This window comes from Cyprinus carpio, chromosome B23 (assembly GCF_018340385.1).
Source record: "Cyprinus carpio isolate SPL01 chromosome B23, ASM1834038v1, whole genome shotgun sequence".
NCBI classification, from domain to species: domain Eukaryota; kingdom Metazoa; phylum Chordata; class Actinopteri; order Cypriniformes; family Cyprinidae; genus Cyprinus; species Cyprinus carpio.
Genome location: NC_056619.1, coordinates 1447256 through 1466016, shown reverse-complemented (window position 1 = coordinate 1466016; position 18761 = coordinate 1447256). Strand labels below are relative to the sequence as shown.

At 38.8% G+C, this 18761-nt stretch overlaps 1 protein-coding gene across 4 annotated transcripts in view; it reads left to right on the top strand.

The window, feature by feature from the left end:
- l1camb (L1 cell adhesion molecule, paralog b) overlaps positions 1–18761 on the top strand; it is a 58507-nt gene that overhangs the window by 27858 nt on the left and 11888 nt on the right. For 3 of the 4 annotated variants that reach the window (XM_042751248.1, XM_042751247.1, XM_042751245.1), the window contains 13 exons: positions 1304–1463; positions 1793–1920; positions 2002–2103; positions 2609–2809; positions 3290–3360; positions 3618–3843; positions 3991–4106; positions 6380–6605; positions 6690–6812; positions 8010–8186; positions 8296–8409; positions 13181–13321; positions 13394–13525. In XM_042751248.1, the coding sequence (XP_042607182.1) occupies positions 1304–1463; positions 1793–1920; positions 2002–2103; positions 2609–2809; positions 3290–3360; positions 3618–3843; positions 3991–4106; positions 6380–6605; positions 6690–6812; positions 8010–8186; positions 8296–8409; positions 13181–13321; positions 13394–13525 (1917 nt within the window). The remainder of the gene's footprint in view (positions 1–1303; positions 1464–1792; positions 1921–2001; positions 2104–2608; positions 2810–3289; positions 3361–3617; positions 3844–3990; positions 4107–6379; positions 6606–6689; positions 6813–8009; positions 8187–8295; positions 8410–13180; positions 13322–13393; positions 13526–18761) is intronic. The other variant, XM_042751246.1, reaches the window with a different exon arrangement.

Genomic DNA, 18761 nt, shown 5'->3' with positions numbered 1-18761 from the left:
CATCGTTACTCCAGTCTTCAGATCCTTCAGAAATCATTCTAATATGCTGATTTACAATCAATGTTACAAAAAAAAAAAAAAAAACAGTTGTGCTGCTTAATATTTTTGGGGGGACCTGTGATCTGTGAATTTTATTTTATTTTTTTTTTTTTATTTATTTATTTTTTTTCAGGATTCTTTGATAAATGAAAAAGTTAAAAAGAACAGTGTTAATTCAAAATAGAAATTTTGTGTTACAATATACACTACTTTCAGTGGCAATTGGTGGACAATATTCGAGGTAGGGCATCATATCCGACAATTTTAGCATACGTACATCCTGGTATTATTTATCCCAGTAGAACAAAAGGAAAAGTATTAAGACTTGAAACATTTTAAATAAAGATCATGTTTTACCAAGTTACAGACTGACGATGATTCCCACAAAAATATATTTTCTGCAAGCGTATTTCAAGGTAGATTAAAACATTTGTATCTTTCATTTTTCACAATTTATGTATACAGTAAAAACAGAAAAACAGAAAAAAACTGTGAGGAAAAAATAAACTTAGTTTTCATTTTTGGGTGAACTATCCCTTTAAAAATTTTAGAAAAAATCATCGCCCTATCGCCCTAATGAAGAAACCGCCCCTGACTACAATTCAAAAGTTAGTCTTTTTTTTTTTTTTTTTTTTTACGAAATAAATACTTTTACTTTTTTTGTTTTTTATTACTTTTTATTCATCTAAGAATCAAAGAAAAAAGTCTTACAGGTCCCAAAAAATTAAGCATAAGAGACTCCATAAAAAACAAAACAAAAAAACATTTAAAATTTCACTGATCCCAACCTTTTGAAAGGCAGAGTAGTAAGAACTTTATTTTCCACACACTCTCTTGGTTAATGTTTGTCAAATAACTGTTATAATAGGTGTTTTTGACATTGTTGAGGCTACTGTTGTGTTAATATTTCCAAATTCATGCCAATAGTTTATGCAGGTATTTACATTTATGCATTTAGCAGACGTTTTTATCCAAGCGACTTACAGTGCATTCAGGCTATACATATTTTTGTGTGTGCCCTGGGAATTGAACCCACAACCTTTTGCACTGTTAATGCAATGCTCTACCACTGAGCCACAGGTGGGTAGATAGATGGGTGCACATCCTAGAATGCTCCCTACAGTGTGGGTTGAAGGAGGGGAAGTAGTCCAAAAACCTAGTCCAAAAACACATTCAGGTCTTTGAATCATTGAATCTTTCTCCTGTATGTCACATTAATGAGGTTAAATGTGTAGTGAATGCCGTTTCATGTTATTGTCTCCAGACAGAACTAAGATTGTGGACCCTCCTCAGGATCTGCGGGTTTTACGTGGAGATGATGCTGTTTTGCAGTGCAAATATACAGTGGACCACAAGTTAAAACAACCCACGATTCAGTGGAAGAAGGACAAACACAAGATCACATCATCTGCTAATGATGACAAGTAAACACACCACATAAAACTTATCTCTGCTATTTTGAGCTCATCGGTATCAGTTAACAGAAGTGGTGTCAAAGCTGAGTTCCTGTTAAATCTGTTCATTTTTGTGTTTATTTTGAGTAAATATTGGGTAAAAGTTCACTGGCCGCTCTCTTTAGAGATGCCTGTATCAGCGTGTGCAACTAATTGAACAAAACGGTCCCATGAGTATGTAAACATCACACATGGCGATAACTCCAGTGCACTGCTGCCAAAACCAGCTGGTCATAAGAGCCTAATTTTCCTGCAGTGGATCTGCTGGTGTTTATAGTTTGGGATCTCAATGGTTGCAGATACAGTGAATACACCGATGGCTCTCTGAAGATCACTGACGTTCAGATGGAGGACTCGGGAATCTACAGCTGTGAGATCAGCACTAAACTGGACTCGGTCAGCGCCACCGGCTCCATCACCGTACAGGGTGAGTCTGTCACTGGCACCAAATACAATGTTTGACATTGCCTTGCTTCTGAAAGACACTGATGTGTTGGACACTCCTCAGATAAGCCTGGTTCTCCTCACTCTCTGGGGTTGTCTGAAAAGAAGGATCGAAGTGTCACGTTGTCCTGGATGCCAGGCGCTGAAAACAACAGTCCTGTATCTGGTAATCGAAATCAAATCTTTGACTGTGCTCACAACAGCCCACTGCTTGTATTCTGTTTATTCAATCTTGACACCATTATACATCATTAGAAAGGTCCAAGACTTTTTTGACCTCTGTTTTATTATAAACTTCTTATAGTGCCAGCAATTTGTTCATGTGTATGTAATATGAAAAAAATCTTACACATCCACTGAGGAAAAATCCTGCTGGCTTCTCATCAGAGCCCTTTACAAAACACTGTTCCTCAATATTGATGGATTCTTATATCCTTACTTCACATTTCTTTAAAAAAAGAGTATTATTTTATTTAATTTTTTTTACCCAAAATAAGGCGAAGTGAGCATTATGGAGCACCCCTTTTATCAAATCCTCAATACACTCTAGATGCTCCACCAAAAAAAAAAAAAACTCTCGTTTTAGGATTAGGACAAAAAGTTTTTTCAAGAACCTTTTGGATCAGACATTGCTACAGTTTGACTGACCTTTCATCTCTGTTGTCCATCAGAGTATGTTATTGAGAGGAAAGAGGAGCAGAATCCAGAAAAGGGCCGCTGGGAGGAGTACAGAAGAGTTCCTCAAGACATCAGACACCTGGAGATCCACCTGCAGCCATACAACACATATCACTTCCGGGTCAGAGCTGTCAATGGCATAGGAATGAGCGAGCCCAGTCCTCCCTCAGACTCATACAGCACGCCAGCAGCCAGTAAGACTCTCTGAGCTCTGAAACATATTCCACAAGCTCTTCAGTGCTCATGCTTCCAGCTACAGGAGTGACCAATAACATTTATTTTTGGCATTTTGCTTTTATTTAGCTAGGTTTTTGTTTTGATAGGGTGAGTGTTATGGAGGGAGGGAGTTTGGGGGATGGGGTTTGAGGGGGTTGTGGTTTTGAAAGGTCCTCGAGTTGGGATTCGATTTTGGGATGTCCGGAGCGTAACAGCGCTGCACTGCCCACAAGGCTACCAGCGCTGCAGTAACACTTTTCCATGGCACAGACATGTAAAGGTTTTTTCACTGCAAAACTGACCTTTTCCAATCTCACCCCCCTCTCTCTTCCCCTTCACTTCCGGTCTAACAACTGTCTTATCATAATAAAGCAAAAAAAAAAAAAAAACGGCAAAAATAAATATTAACAAATAGAAGAAAAAATCCTTATTATATGAATGTTCTCTCTCGCACACAGAACCTGACATGAACCCAGAGAATGTGACGACGGTGTCTACTGATTCTAACAGTATGGTCATCACATGGCAGGTGATTAACGATCTCCAGAGCTGCCCCATTCTGCAGACTTCAGCTCAACTCCAGTCCTACACACTTGAAGTAGCTCAGGTGTTCAGTGTGGATCATTACAGACAGGCATTTGAGCTGAAGTCTGCAGGACGGTCGCTGTCCAGGAGTCTTCTCCAAAAGAGAAAGCCATATTACATGTGACAAAGAGGTGATTTTGATGCAATCGTCACAATTAATCTCTTTTTTTTTTCTTTTTTTTACTTTTTTACATTTGAAAGGAACTGGAGCAGCGACAGTTTAATGGACCAGGTTTTAAGTACAAGATCTACTGGCGTCAAGCTTCAGGCAGTAGTCCACATTGGAAGGAAAGTAGCGCCTCAAATCCTCCGTTCATCGTGAACGGCACCGGGACCTTCATCCCCTTTGAGATTAAAGTTCAGGCAGTCAATGAGCTTGGTGTAGGACCAGAACCCGATGCTGAGATCGGCTACTCGGGGGAAGACTGTGCGTTCTTAAACATTTTCCTGCTTCAGTTTTACCCTGTTCTTTGCTTTATCTTAGCCCAGCATTTCCAGAAAAAAAATATATTTTTCAGTTTATTTGTAAAAATCTTTTGACAGTTTCATAGAAATGCCTCTCAATATCTCACAGTACCTCTGGAAGCTCCTTCAGAGGTGGCAGTGACCGAGCTGAACAAAACCACTGTCCTGGTAAGATGGAGTCCAGTCAGCATGGAATCTGTCCGCGGACACTTACTTGGCTACAAGGTACATGATCTATAAACCATCATTTATAGTTTCTGCACTTGGCTCCAAGCTAGAAATTGTATTGTTCTAAAAATGTTATGAGAACATTAGGTTAAGTTCTGGGAATGTTTTCAGCGGCAAGTTTTATTTTAGTTCCCAAAATATTCTCCTAAAATGTAGGATAACATTCTCTAAAAACATTCTAAAAATGTTTATTGATAACATTATTAGAACATTATATCCTAACATTCTAATAAAGATTTTAGTGGGATGCTTCCCATTTGACATTGGATGTGGACTCAAATGTTGCTCAGATGTCTAATTTTGGTTGAAAGTAAAACCCAAACTATGTTTGTTATGACAAAACAGCAAGAAAACATGTGATTAGATAATGTTGGTTATTTGCTGTGTGTGCCTAAGCGATCAGTAGTTCAAAATGATTCATGAACAATGTGTTTTTAAAATTACAGATAAACAGTGTTGGGTGTAACGTAAAAAATAAAAAGTAGCATTTAATAATCATGACAACAATATAATAATATATTATAATAAAGTACTATAATATATTATAGTGAAGTATATAGAATCGTTATTATTATTAAAGTTTGGAAACATTGCAATTATTAATGATTTTGAAATCTTCTGGTCATCAAGGCTGAATTTATTTGATCAAAATGAAGTAAAAAAAATGAAAGAAAGAAAGAAAAAAAGAAAAATTGTGAAATATTATTACAAATACAAAAGTTAAGTTAAAATTTTAATATATTATAAAATGTAATGGTATTCCTGTGATGCAAAGCAGAATTTTCTTCATCATTTATAAAGTTTAAGGAACAGCATTTATTTACATTTATCAAATATATGAATTAAATTTGTAAATGCGTTTATTAAATAGAAATCGTTTTAAATGTCTTCACTCACTTTTTGTCACTTTCATGCATGATGAATAAAATTAATTTCTCTCTCTTTTTTAAATCTTACACAAATGTTTGAGTGGTATCATTGTTTCCACAAAAATATTAAGCTGCAAAACTGTTTTAACATTGATAATAATGAGAAATGTTTCTTGAGCAGCAAATCAGCATATTAGAATGATTTCTGAAGGATTATGTAAACAACAACACATTTATAAACGTTTCTAATGACGAATGTTGCGTCCCAAATGCAAATTAAAGCATCTCAAACCAAGCGCAGCACTAACAGTGAATCGAAACCAAAAACAGTACTGTAACAGCAGGCATGCAGCGCGTCACACTACAGCCTGTTATATAATTACATCACAACTGTTGTGAATTTTATGACAGCACTACCAATCACAAATTCTCACCGGCATTCATAAAAAGTCACTGGGTCGAGTAACACGTTTCAGTGCTGATTCTGCTCGCGTTTGGCGCTTTAAATCATTTGAACGTTTTGAACTGTCCTGCAGATGGTGCTAGCTTAAGGCCATTTGCGCGATTTCAATCATCATGCAGTAACCAACCTGACCCCCCCCCCCTTCTCCTTCTCCTTCTCCTCCTCAAAAAAAAACTCAGATCTACACAAATCACGTGGGTAATCCCTCAGAGGTCAGAAAATACGGAAATCCATATTTATACGGAAAAATCACATCCCTGGTGAATTTACTTTATTTTTTCTTCATGATGATTATTATTTTTTTAGCTTCTGGTATGAAAGGGCTTTTACGTTTACCAAAAATATAACTTTTTTTTATATTAAAAACAAACAAGCAAGCCCTGCCCAGATTGAAAAAGTAACGCAAAGTAATGTAATGCATTACTTTCCGTGATTAGTTACTTTTTTAGGGACTAACGCAATATTGTAATGCATTATTTTTAAAATTAACTTTCCTCAACACTGCAGATAAAAATATAGATTGTCTGATTAAAGCACTGCTGGATCTCATACTGCTGAAATGTATTACTACAGTCATTAAAATGAAATTAATAGCATAGATTAGATGATGTTGGCTACTTGTTGATGTTAAAGACATTATCATCGTGTAGGGATCTGATCAACTGATAACAGCCGGAATCTAATCACATTTTCTCTTGTTATTCACATCCACAATTCTACATCTAGTGCACTGGGAAGCTCCCGCTAAAATCTTTATTAGAATGTTAGGAGATAATGTTCTAATAATGTTATCAAGAAACATTTTTAGAATGTTTTTAGAGAATGTTATCCTACCTTTTAGCAGAATATAAAACTTGCCGCTGAAAACATTCCCAGAACATAAACATTTTTAGAGGGGCTGCTGATTCTCATAGTTGTTTCTCTTTCTCTCTCTCGAGATCCATCTGAGAAAGAAAGGCCCCAGAACTCACAGCCGAAGAAGCCTGCCGATGCAAGAACCAGCGGCAGACAGGAACAGAGTGATTGTGGTTCATGGAAATAAGGTGGAGATGGTCGTGAGCGACTTGCAGTTTTACTCGAACTATACTCTCACAGTTGCACCTTTCAACAGCAAAGGTGAAGGTCCGCATTCAAAGGCATATCACTTTAGCACTCCAGAGGGCGGTAAGGTCATTTTTTACAGCGCATGTGAAAACCTCTATGAATGTGGATTTAGATCACCTGAACTTGTGCTCTTCTGGCATCCAGCTCCTGGACCAGTTTCATTCTTGACCTTCGAGAGCCCATCTGAGACAGAGATGACCCTGCGCTGGGGAGCTCCAAACAAACCCAACGGAGTGCTCACAGGCTACCTGCTACAGTACTATGAACGTAGGTCAACTCAGGATTATTTATTATAAGTTAAATTAGCACTTTATATAATATAGATCACTTTGAAACAGCTTTAACATAAAACCAGTGAGAATTTGCAGGAATCAACCATTATAAATACAGTTTAAGCAGCAAAGAAAATAATACAGTATCAGTGAATTAAGTGCTACAATTGTTTCTGTTACAGCAGTTTAAGCAGCAAAGAAAATAATACAGTATCAGTGAATTAAGTGCTACAATTGTTTCTGTTACAGCAGTGTGACTGATGATTCCAAGCCAGAGTACAGTCAGTAGTTTACAAATGGATGGTATTTACCTTAAAATGTTAAATAGTACACATGGAAACAGCTTGTTTACCTTGGAGATATGCTGATATATCTGCCTATCAGCAGTGTTATGGAAAGTTATTTTTAATAGTAATGTGTTAAAATAATGTTTACGTTAATAATAACGTTAGTTACGTTTTTATAGAAAGAATTGTGTTGTTACTTTTGCACTATATTTGTGTTACTTGCGCATTACTTTTTAAACCTGGGCAGGGCTTGCTTGTTTGTTTTTAATATAAAAAGTTCTATTTTTGACAAACGTTAAAGCCCTTTCACACCAAAACTAAAATTAATAAGCCTCAGGCTGAAGGAAAAGTCAGTTTACGTTTTTAATTTTTAATTTTTGGTTTTTTTTTATTATAGAAAGTTGAAGACACTGGTTAATAAAATGGGATTAAACACATAAAGGATATTTGTGCTATTTAACATATTTAAAGCAGGGGGGGTTTTTTATCTGTTTTTCTGTAGTGAGATGAATTAATGCATGTTGACATTTAGTCTAGAACAACATTAGCATCATGTTCACACAGCGCACACAACGCCTCTGCACTTGCTCCCCATTTCTCTCAACATGGCAACACAAGAGTTGCCAGTCAATACATGGGAAAACAAAGTAACTTATTTGAAAAAGTAACTCAGATATTTTCTTGTAAATTAAAAAGTAATGCATTACTTTGCTAGATACTTGAAAAAAATAATCTGATTACGTAACTCGCTTAACTCTCTTAATGTATTACCCCCAACACTGCCTATCAGTGATTTTTATGTATTTAAGGACAAGTTATCAGTTATTAATGAGCACCTTTACAAAGGGAAGCTTAATGTGAAGTCTTATTCATTCTAATGGGATTCTGTTCTGTCCTCTATTCAGCTGTGCCTGGAATTTCGAGCGAACAGCTGATGGAATCCATCAACCTGCCCCTCGATACTGAGTTCACACTGAAGGGTCTGAATCCTCAGATCCAATACCACTTCATGCTCAGAGCACTCACCGCTGCTGGTGATGGGGAGCCTATAGAAATAGAGGGCGCCACCTTGTTGGATGGAGGTGAAACTGCACAGCCAAAATTCCAGCATTTTCCGTTGTGTGTGTTACAGGACACAATATAACCTTTTCTGATCTACAATATTATATTATCTACATGTTCCCTCTGCAGAACCACCATCTGCAATCAACATTGAAGCTGGACAAACATCGGTTAATGTCAGCTGGGTGCCAGGAGAAAGACAGCGTAATTTTGCCTTTAGCTTCCGTTACCTGAAAAAAAGAGGTGAGAGTCTGATCAACTTTGATCTACTTTTCCTGAATCCTGGAGGACTGAAACATAGTGTGTTTTCCCTGTGTCATAGTATCATCATTGATGTTGATCGCCATCATCAAACATTAGCGATAAAAGTGTGTAATCGTAATTTGTATTTATAGCTAGTGTATATTTTTTCATGTTCGGATAAACCCTAAAATCTAAATGTAGCATCTAAAATGTATAGCTATTTATATATAAAGAGATATGTGTCTCTGGACCTCAAAACCAGTCATAAGGGTAATTTTTTTAAAATTGAGATTGAGAGTTATACATCACCTGAAAGCTGAATAAATAAGCTTTCCATTGATGTATGGACAATGATCTGAGGTTGAAAAAATTCTAAAAAAAATCATCTTTAAAGTTGTCCAAATTAAGTTCTTAGCAATGTATATTACTAATTAAATATTACATTTTGATACATTTACGGTAGGAAATTTACAAAATATCTTCATGGAACATGATCTTTACTTAATATTCGAATGATTTTTGGCATAAAAGAAAAATCTATAATTTTGACCCATACAATGTATTGTTGTCTATTGCTACAAATATACCTGTGCTACTTATGACTGCTTCTGTGCTGCAGGGACACATATAAATGTTTATCCTCTAAAACAAAGATGCCCAAACCAGGGCAAAAAATAAATAAATTAATTAATTAATTAAAAAAAAAACCCATGACATTGAAGCATCTTCATTTCTAAAATTAGAAAAGGTCAGGAGCAAAGGCTCACATAGCTGGATTCTAATTTGTCAGTAAAATATGTCAAATGAAAGCTTTTTAATGGCAAATGGAATTTAGGTGGTGAATATAGCCTTTCCACACTGAGTGCAATGTGAAAAAGCGAGGCAAATCGTCAACAAAAGGTGCTTTCACACCAAAAACATGAAACGGTTGTTCGCCTTCTGCTAATTCATGCCTGCACACTAGGTGGCTCCAACCAACAATGCATTTTTCCTCAGATATGTATCTCATAAATGGATTGAACATCATCTGCTGCTCAATATACAGCATTAAATTAAGATAAACAAGGTTCTACACCAAACTATCTATAATGCTTACAAGAATAGGCTACATCTTAAAATATAATTAGAAATACAGTTAGCATCAAGCTACACTTGAAAATGCTTGTAATTATTAATGTAGTTGCTTACCCACTTTAAACCTTCGTCGAGTGCTTGTAATAACTTCCAATTGTGATCTTTAGTTAATTTTAATTAATAAGCAGACACATGCAATCTTTGTATGTTTAATAATGCTACACTGCTAATATTTGTCATAAACATCCTTTATTGCTATAAAAATACCACAAACTGCATACAAGACACATACAGAAAATATATCGTCATAATCATATGTCTATTTGTTTTCATATTTCAAGTGTAGGAAAAGAGTGAATGCGCTCTGACTAATAACACTAGCGCACGTGGAAGAAAATGGATGGTGCTTTACAGATCACATAATTCAGTGGACAATTAATAGAAATGTTATTCTGTATAAAGATCATGTGAGAATAAATCTGTTCTCAAATACCAACAATAACAAGAACTCAACATCCACTCTCTTATCTGAGATACTCTTCATCTGTGTTTGTTTACACTGGTTTTCGAAACAGCGACAACACTCTTGCCTTTTTGTGCAACAGCAGCTGATCTGGTCACATGATCCTAGCTCAACTCTTATTGGACGGCCCGTGTTTTTGCTTTGCAAAACTCAAAAGATTCGTTGGACTTAGGGATGTTCATTTTAACCCGTTAACCGTTAACCAACCATTAAGAATTTTTACTGATTAATACAATCAGTCAAACGGTTTAAAAAGTAATTTATTTATTTTCAGTAATTTATCAAAGTATTTAAAAAGGTTTGCTGCATGTTTAAAATATTCTACGCGAATAAAACAAAAACAATTTTTTAGAGAGAGAAAAAAAAAGTCGCATTTTATTCAGAAATAGGTCTAATGCTGACTCGAAATGTTTAAAAACATTATAATAAACACTGTAAACATAGCTAGGCTATTTTAGTTCCCCTCACTCTACAACATAGCCTTTCAATTAACAGTATTTAGAAAAGAACAAGAATTAAAAATATACGAAGCTATGGCAATTCTCTCATTCGACACAAAATCAAATGTTTCCATATTCGCTATGTATTTGAATGCCAAATTATTATTTATTTTGTAGCCTACTTCTCTGGCGTTCCAATATCCATGTAAAACAAAATGTTTTGCATAACATCACGATGGTATGGTGATGACACTTAACGGCACAGATTTTACTACATATTTAAACTGAGCAGTGTGTTGTTGTTTTTTTTTTTCATATGTTTGACTGACTGTATTTTATTATGATAATGAACAGGCTGCATTGTCAAGGTAGCAATGCTTAACTGTGTGTGCGCATGCGGCGCCAGCGTAATCACTTGAATTTTCACAATAAAAACAAATCTTTGTGCTTTTGTAATATAAGCCTAAGGAAAAATAGGATGCCACTTTCTGGCGTCTGGATTCCTTTCGCGCAGTACAAAAATGAACCAAAATCTGCATATTAGGATACTTGTTGCACAGTTTTTCGTTCTTTTTCCTAATTTATTATTTAAGTAAAAACATATTTCTCGTATAGGCCTATTTATTTGTTATTTATATATATATATATATATATATATACAGGGTGCGATTTGCCGGGGGGATTTCCCCCCTCTGGTCTATGCATCCCTGCCTCTGCTGAATAACTTTTATCCCCGGTGGGGATAAAAACATCATGCAAACCCGCTCTGACGTCCCGATCTGAATCAAATGATTCGTGATACGCACTTTGAAGTCTAGATCTGAATTAAATGATTCGCGATACACGCTCTGACGTCCAGATCTGAATCAAATGATTCGCGATGCTCCGACGTCCAGATCTGAATCAAATGATTCGCGATACACGCTCTGATGTCCAGATCTGAATCAAATGATTCGCGATACGCGATCCGATTGGAGCGCTTCGAAACAGTGAATCATTTTGCGACGCAATGGTTTAACTGATTCGGAGTTTCAAAGAGCTCCGTTGTGTTCTTTGCTCGCTTTCTCTATGTAATTTGTTGTTTGAATATCCGTGGACATTAAATCATTACAATTAATAGGCCTAACGTAGGCTTACAATGTTTTTATTAAACTGAGATCACACTAAATACAATTTCCGTCGTATTAAAAACATTTCTTAAAATTTTTCAAAAGCATCCCCCCCTCTGTTTTTTTCACAAATCGCACCCTGTATATATATATTAATCCCCCCCTCTGTTTTTTTCACAAATCGCACCCTGTATAATATATATATATATATATATATATATATATATAGGCCTATATATAGCCTAGCTTTATTATGTTTTTCTCCGCTTGCAGAAGCGCTGCAGGTGGGTGATGTGATATGACCATGTGAAACCTCATGTTCTGTTGTTTTCTGCTTTTTGCGCATGTAAAATGAATTCCCGGGAAACAAATGTTAGTATTTTTAACGGGTCAGAGACACTTATCCTTTCTAATTTAATTCAATTCTAATTTAAAATAATCTTGTTGGTTAACAGTTAATAATCGGTTAATGAGTGTCGGTTTTTGGTTAGGAAAAATAACTGAAATATACATCCCAAGTCGAACTGGTTGGAAAAAAAAAAACATTAGCATTTTCGTGTGCACGAATGTTCACGGTCTATGTGGAAGCATCCACAGAAATCTATTGTTTTATTCCAGTGCGTCATTGTGACCGATATTCGTTTCGTGCTTGGTGTGGAAAAGCCTTAAGTCTTTTGGCTGAATTTATTGGTATGATCGATGTTACGGTGTAGGTGTACGGTTATTTTTTTGGTGTTTTGTGTGTTAAGGTGTTGAGTCTTTCGGTGGTTGCCAGAATACTTTTGTAAAAAATACAGAAAAACTGTAAACACAATTACGGCCAAAAACTGTAAAATTTACAGTATAAAAACTGTTATTTACAAACAAGAAAATTTTAATGTAAACCAGTAAATTCAACAACGCACACTGCTATTAAAATCTGTTTTGTACCTTTAACATACTGACAACCACCATAATAATGCAGGTGGTAAAAGAGAAAGCCACATGAAGAATCGAAGTTCATCACAAGTAGCTTCGCCACAAGCAGAAGTTTATATTAATATATAGAAGGTGCACAAAGTCATTCATGCAAACACAAAACACCATCATGGTGACACACGATACTTTAACAATTCAATAAACTTTCATTTAAACATCAGAAGATGTAACATAAAGCCCAAATGTACAACTGATAACAAAAAAACTATTAAAAAACATGATTATTTAAACAAAATACTTTCAAATGTGGAGCGTCCACACAGGGAATTCTGGGAATATCAGTTTACAGTTTTTGACTGTAAATTATACATTGATTTGTTCTTTTTTTTATTTCTAAAAACTGTAAAATTAACAGCATTTTACTGTAAAATTACATGAAATGTCTGGTTAGATCTTTTACAGTTTTTCCCTGTATATAGTACAGGAACTTACTGTTAACCTATTAACACTTTTTTTTTGTAGCGTTTTTACAAAATTGTACAGTTAAAATGACACTTATTTTTTACATTGTATTTTTTTTTTTGTATTTTTTATGTTATTGTGTAGTTTGTTTTGATTAGTTGTGATTTCATGAGATAATCTGGAAAAAAAAATTATGTAATTCATGCTGAACTTCTCAATGATGATGTTGTTTGTATGTATGGTAGAAGGTGGTGAATGGGAAGAGTCAGAGAAGGTCAACTCCTCGCAGGCGTTCTATCAGCTGCAGGGTCTGACGCCAGGCGTTCAGTACCACCTGAAGATCCATCCTGGAAACAACTCCTGGGAATTCAAAACAGCTGGACCAGGTACAGGCTAGTAACAACCATCACTGGGTTGTTTTATTAATTCCATGCTCTCACGTGTTGTCTCTTTCTCAGAGCTGCATGAGTTGCCCAGCAGCTTTGCGACTCAGGGCTGGTTCATTGGACTCATCAGCGCCATGGTTCTGCTGCTGCTGGTGCTGCTCATTCTGTGCTACATCAAGAAGAGCAAGGGAGGAAAGTATTCAGGTAACGCACAAAGCACCTCCCACAGTTTCCTGGAAAAAAGTATGTTTAAGAAGCCTTCTGTGGTCTGATGTTTTTGACTTAGTCCCGGTTGTAATTAAACCTTGGGTGCGAAAACATAAACTAGATGGAGGTAGTAGTATTATTGATTACAAGACTGTGTTCTTTACTCAGTGCAATGAAATTGGCTCTCTGTAGCATAATGCTGAAGTCCCAATCCTTATACAGAAGCCCAAGAATGGCAGTATTATTTGAAAATTTTACAAAAATATTCCCAGGGTGGTGACTGTTATACTCATTAGTGTACAGATTAAATAAAAGTGGTGAGCATACATACCCTTGGGGAACACCAATACTAATGGACCTGTACTTGGCAAGAGTCTGCTTCACTTGAACTTGTTAAGTCCTACTGGTAAGAAATGAATGGAAGTGTTGATACTGTATGGATTGAAAGCCAAGCTGTTAAATTTGGAGAGCATAAGGTCTGGCTACATGGTATTGAAAGCAGATTTCAGATCAAGGAAGAAAAACCTGAACTGAGCCTTAGGATCCTCCAGATGTTTTACAGCATGATGCAGCATAGTCAGGATAGCATCATCAGTGCCCTTTTTGTTCTGATAGGGATCAAGATGGTCCTTAACCTGTTCTTTAAGCTTCCACACCACACGGCATCACATTGCAGATTAAGGGACACACTATTTTACTATTTAATACTGTAAAGTGCTTTGACACAATCTGTATTGTTAAAAGCACTATACAAATAAAGGTGACTTGACTTGACTTAATTAAGGGCAATATTCGTTATACACCTCAGGACTTGATTTTTTTTTTTTTTAGGAACTGGTATAATAATAATTTTTTTCCCCTAATATCTGTAATGATATGTCAAGCAATAGTACTATGGAAAATATACACCCATGCAGAGGCTAATTCCTCTGCAAATGTTATGAGAATAAAATGCAGAAAGACCATTCAGACTAGACATCTTTTTAGTGTCTATACCTTTTAAAACCTTAATAACATGAGCCAGTCTTATTGGCAGCTCGAGCACAGAATCATAGATCATAATAGCCCCCAGAACATCACTAAAATCACAGGAGTTAAACATCAAATCTACACTGTAAAAATCATTAAGCTCATTATATATATATAGTATAATAGTTATACATCGTACCTTAGACCACAACTATTTTTGAATTATTAAATCAATATCGATTAAATCTCTATAATGCTTATGAGTTTCTCTTATTTTGTGATTAAGCTATTTTGGGACCATTTATTTCATTCTCAGGGTCCTTCTGATTAAAAGCCAAGTGTGTGTGTGTGTGTGTTGACACTCATTAACCTCCTTGGTGATATATGAGGCTTGTTGTTGGGAAAATGTTTGACCTGTTTAACTAGTATCTAATAATCTACACAGAGCTGTCAGTCACGTCGTATCCGACGAATTGGGATCTCGGTTAGAGATGAACATTAGCATGCAATGATTGAGCTGCTGCTGATCAGAATGTGAGCATAAAAAGGTAGCAGGTGCAACGCATACCAACTTTTTGCTCCTGACTTCTCTACTGAGAGAAAATGACTGAACAAGTTCAGCACGCACTTTGTAAGCTCTTTGTGTTGGCGGTAAGGCGCTTCAGCGGTGGTGGTTTCCCGTGTCGAGCGGGTTTCACACATCAGCCTGCACTAACCCCTGTTTATGTTGCAGGCTGGCCAATCTCCCCTGTGCATCTCAGCACATAAAAACTCTTTTTCCCTAAAAGAGCATTCACGGGCACATCTTTTTAAAGATGACGTTGCATCTGGCAACCTCAAAATTACGCTTTTGTAAAGATGACATTGTGTCTTGCTACAGACAACATATCACCCATTCTTGATGCAGTCGTTACCTTAGCATCAGCATGATGGTCACGATTGCTGCCTAGCTGCCTGTTTGGGCATTAAGCATGCTGAATCATGTTCTCATTGCAGGAAGTTGACCATCTCAGATCTGCGGGCCAAGCTCCATTACCTCAAAAGGGGCGGAGCTCCATTGCCTCTTCCTCGATCTAGTTCTCGTCATGGTGGCAGTCAGGCGGGGGCTACTTCAGGCAGTAGCATGAGTGGTCTGAGGGTAACAGTTCGTCCTGGTGGCAGCCAGGGGTGGAACCCTCAAGGGACCATCACTCCTCTTGCGCTTCACAACCAGTTGAGCTGCCAATGGAACGTGCTGGGCCCTCTACAAGGAGCGTACCAGCAGTATCCTTCGGCACTCCTCCCGATGATTGGATGTCGATAGCTGCATCGGAGGGTGAGCCGGAGCTTTCTGGAGAGGAAGATTCGGCCGTGCTGCTGCCCTCTGGGACTGTAGCAATGCCTGAATCAGATCCAGAAATGATGGCTATGCTTTCTGGGGCCGCTGTGAGGGTAGGGCTCAAGTGGAGACACCCACCATGTTCCGAGCCCTCAAGGTTGGACGATTGGTTCTTTGGGGTGGCCCGCCCCGGTGCCATTCTTCCTGGAGGTGCATGAGGGGCTTACCTGATCGTGAATGGCACCTTTTTCTGCCGGAAACCGACCTGTTAAGTCCTCCTCCCTCAACACTCTCAACGGTGATGCAGCTAGAGGGTATAAGGGGGTCCCGCCGGTGGAGCAGTTGGTTGCGATGCAGTTGTGTCCTAATACTGCCTCCACCCAGCAGGGCAAACCGTGCCTCGCCTCCCGGGTCTGTAGGTACTGGTCTGGTCTGTCCGGCGATGCTTATGTGGCCTGTGGAGAAGCTGCCTCCACCTTACATGTGGCTTTACTGCAGGTTCCTTAGGCTAAAGCACTAAGGGACCTGCATGAGGGTGGTCACAATTCAGAAGTTCTGAAAGAGCTCTGAACCGCAACTGACCTCGTGCTCTGAGCAACTAAGGTCACTGTGAGTTCTCTGGGTCGTGCGATGTCCACATTTGTGGTCCAGGAGCGACACCTCTGGCTGTGTGTGGTCGACATGGGGGACACCGAAAAGTTCAGTTCCTCAAATTTCCTGTATCTCAGACCAGCCTCTTCGGCAATGGAGTGGAGAACATGGCCCAGCAATTCTCGGTTGCACAGGAGCAGACTAAGGTGATCTGACATGTCCTGGCGGGCAGCTGCTGCCTCCACCCATCCGCCGGCTGCAGTGCCCCAGCCTGCTCGTCGCCAAGGGAGGGCCCCTGTGTCCACCCATGCTCCTGCACCACAACAGCAGCAGCCTCGAGCAAGCGGCACCGTGGAGCTGGGCGTAGGTAGGCCGCCCTGCCCATCCTGGCCCCTGTCAAACCTGGTGGTGAGCAGCAAGCAAGAGGACCCCGGGATGGGTGACCCCAGCAAGAGGCCCCAGGACGGGCAACAGGATGGTGAATGCACCTCTCCCTCCCCCAGAGGAGGGCCGGGTGGAGAATGTGGTTTCCGAAAATCTCTACAAGAGAGGAGTTTTCTCTCTCTCTGGGTCCCAAGAAGGCATGGAGAGTCACGGATGGACCAACAGCCGGTCCCTCCAGCCAATATGAAGACAGGGTTTTACAGCTCCTACCTCATTGTACCCAAGAAAGTTGGTGGGTTATGACTGATCTTGGACCTGCGTGTCCTGAACCAGGACTTTCACCATTCAAGAGGTTGACACAGAAACGCATCTTCAGGTGCATCTGTCCCCAAGATTGGTTTGCAGCAATCGACCTGAAGGACGAGTACTTTCATGTGTCGATCCTTCCGCACCACAGACCAATGATGTGGTTCGCATTCAAATGACGAGCATATCAGTACAAAGGTCCTTTCCTCTGGGCTGTCCCCTGTCGCCCCGTTTCTTCACAAAGTTGCAGAGCCAGCCCTTGTTCCCCTGAGAGAGCAGGGTGTTCGCATTATCAGCTACCTCTACGATTGGCTCATACTTGCTCAGTCTCAGGATCAGTTGTATGAACACAGGGTTTTGGTGCTCTTACACCTCAGCCGGTTGGGCCTTTGGGTCAACTGGGTAAAGAGCAAACTCAGAGGAAGAGGAACTCTTTTCTCTGTACGGAGTTGGATATTTGTTCGAACAGACAGCACGCCTCATGCAGGGACATGCTCAGTCGGTGTTGAACTGCCTGAATATGTTCAAGAGCAGGATGGTTGTCCCACTGCTGGGGCTGCATCATATGAGACTGCTTCAACAACTGGCTTCATGGCCCTGTCGCCCCATTTCTTCACAAAAAAGTTGCAGAGCCAGCCCTTGTTCCCCTGAGAGAGCAGGGGTGTTCGCCATTATCAGCTACCTCGACGATTGGGTCATACTAGCTCAGGTCTCAGGATCAGTTGTACGAACACAGGGTTTTGGTGCTCTTACACCTCAGCCGGTTGGGCCTTTGGGTCAACTGGGTAAAGAGCAAACTCAGAGGAAGAGGAACTCTTTTCTCTGTACGGAGTTGGATTTGTTCGAACAGACAGCACGCCTCATGCAGGGACATGCTCAGTCGGTGTTGAACTGCCTGAATATGTTCAAGAGCAGGATGGTTGTCCCACTGCTGGGGCTGCTTCATATGAGACTGCTTCAACACTGGCTTCATCAACTAACAAGGTGATCTACGCTCCTGTCACATGCAGCCTCTGTCCTGACTCTAATGTCGCAAACCTCACCCGCCACCTCAAATTTCCCAGGGTGGTGACTGTTATTACTCATTACGTGTACAGATTAAATAAAAGTGGTGAGCATACATACCCTTGGGGAACACCAATACTAATGGACCTGTACTTGGCAAGAGTCTGCTTCACTTGAACTTGTTAAGTCCTACTGGTAAGAAATGAATGGAAGTGTTGATACTGTATGGATTGAAAGCCAAGCTGTTAAATTTGGAGAGCATAAGGTCTGGCTACATGGTATTGAAAGCAGATTTCAGATCAAGGACGAAAAAACCTGAACTTAGCCTTAGGATCCTCCAGATTTTTTACAGCATGATGCAGCATAGTCAGGATAGCATCATCAGTGCCCTTTTTGTTCTGATAGGGATCAAGATGGTCCTTAACCTGTTCTTTAAGCTTCCACACCACACGGCATCACATGCAGATTAAGGGACACACTATTTTACTATTTAATACTGTAAAGTGCTTTGACACAATCTGTATTGTAAAAAGCACTATACAAATAAAGGTGACTTGACTTGACTTAATTAAGGGCAATATTCGTTATACACCTCAGGACTTGATTTTTTTTTTTTTTAGGAACTGGTATAATAATAATTTTTTTCCCCTAATATCTGTA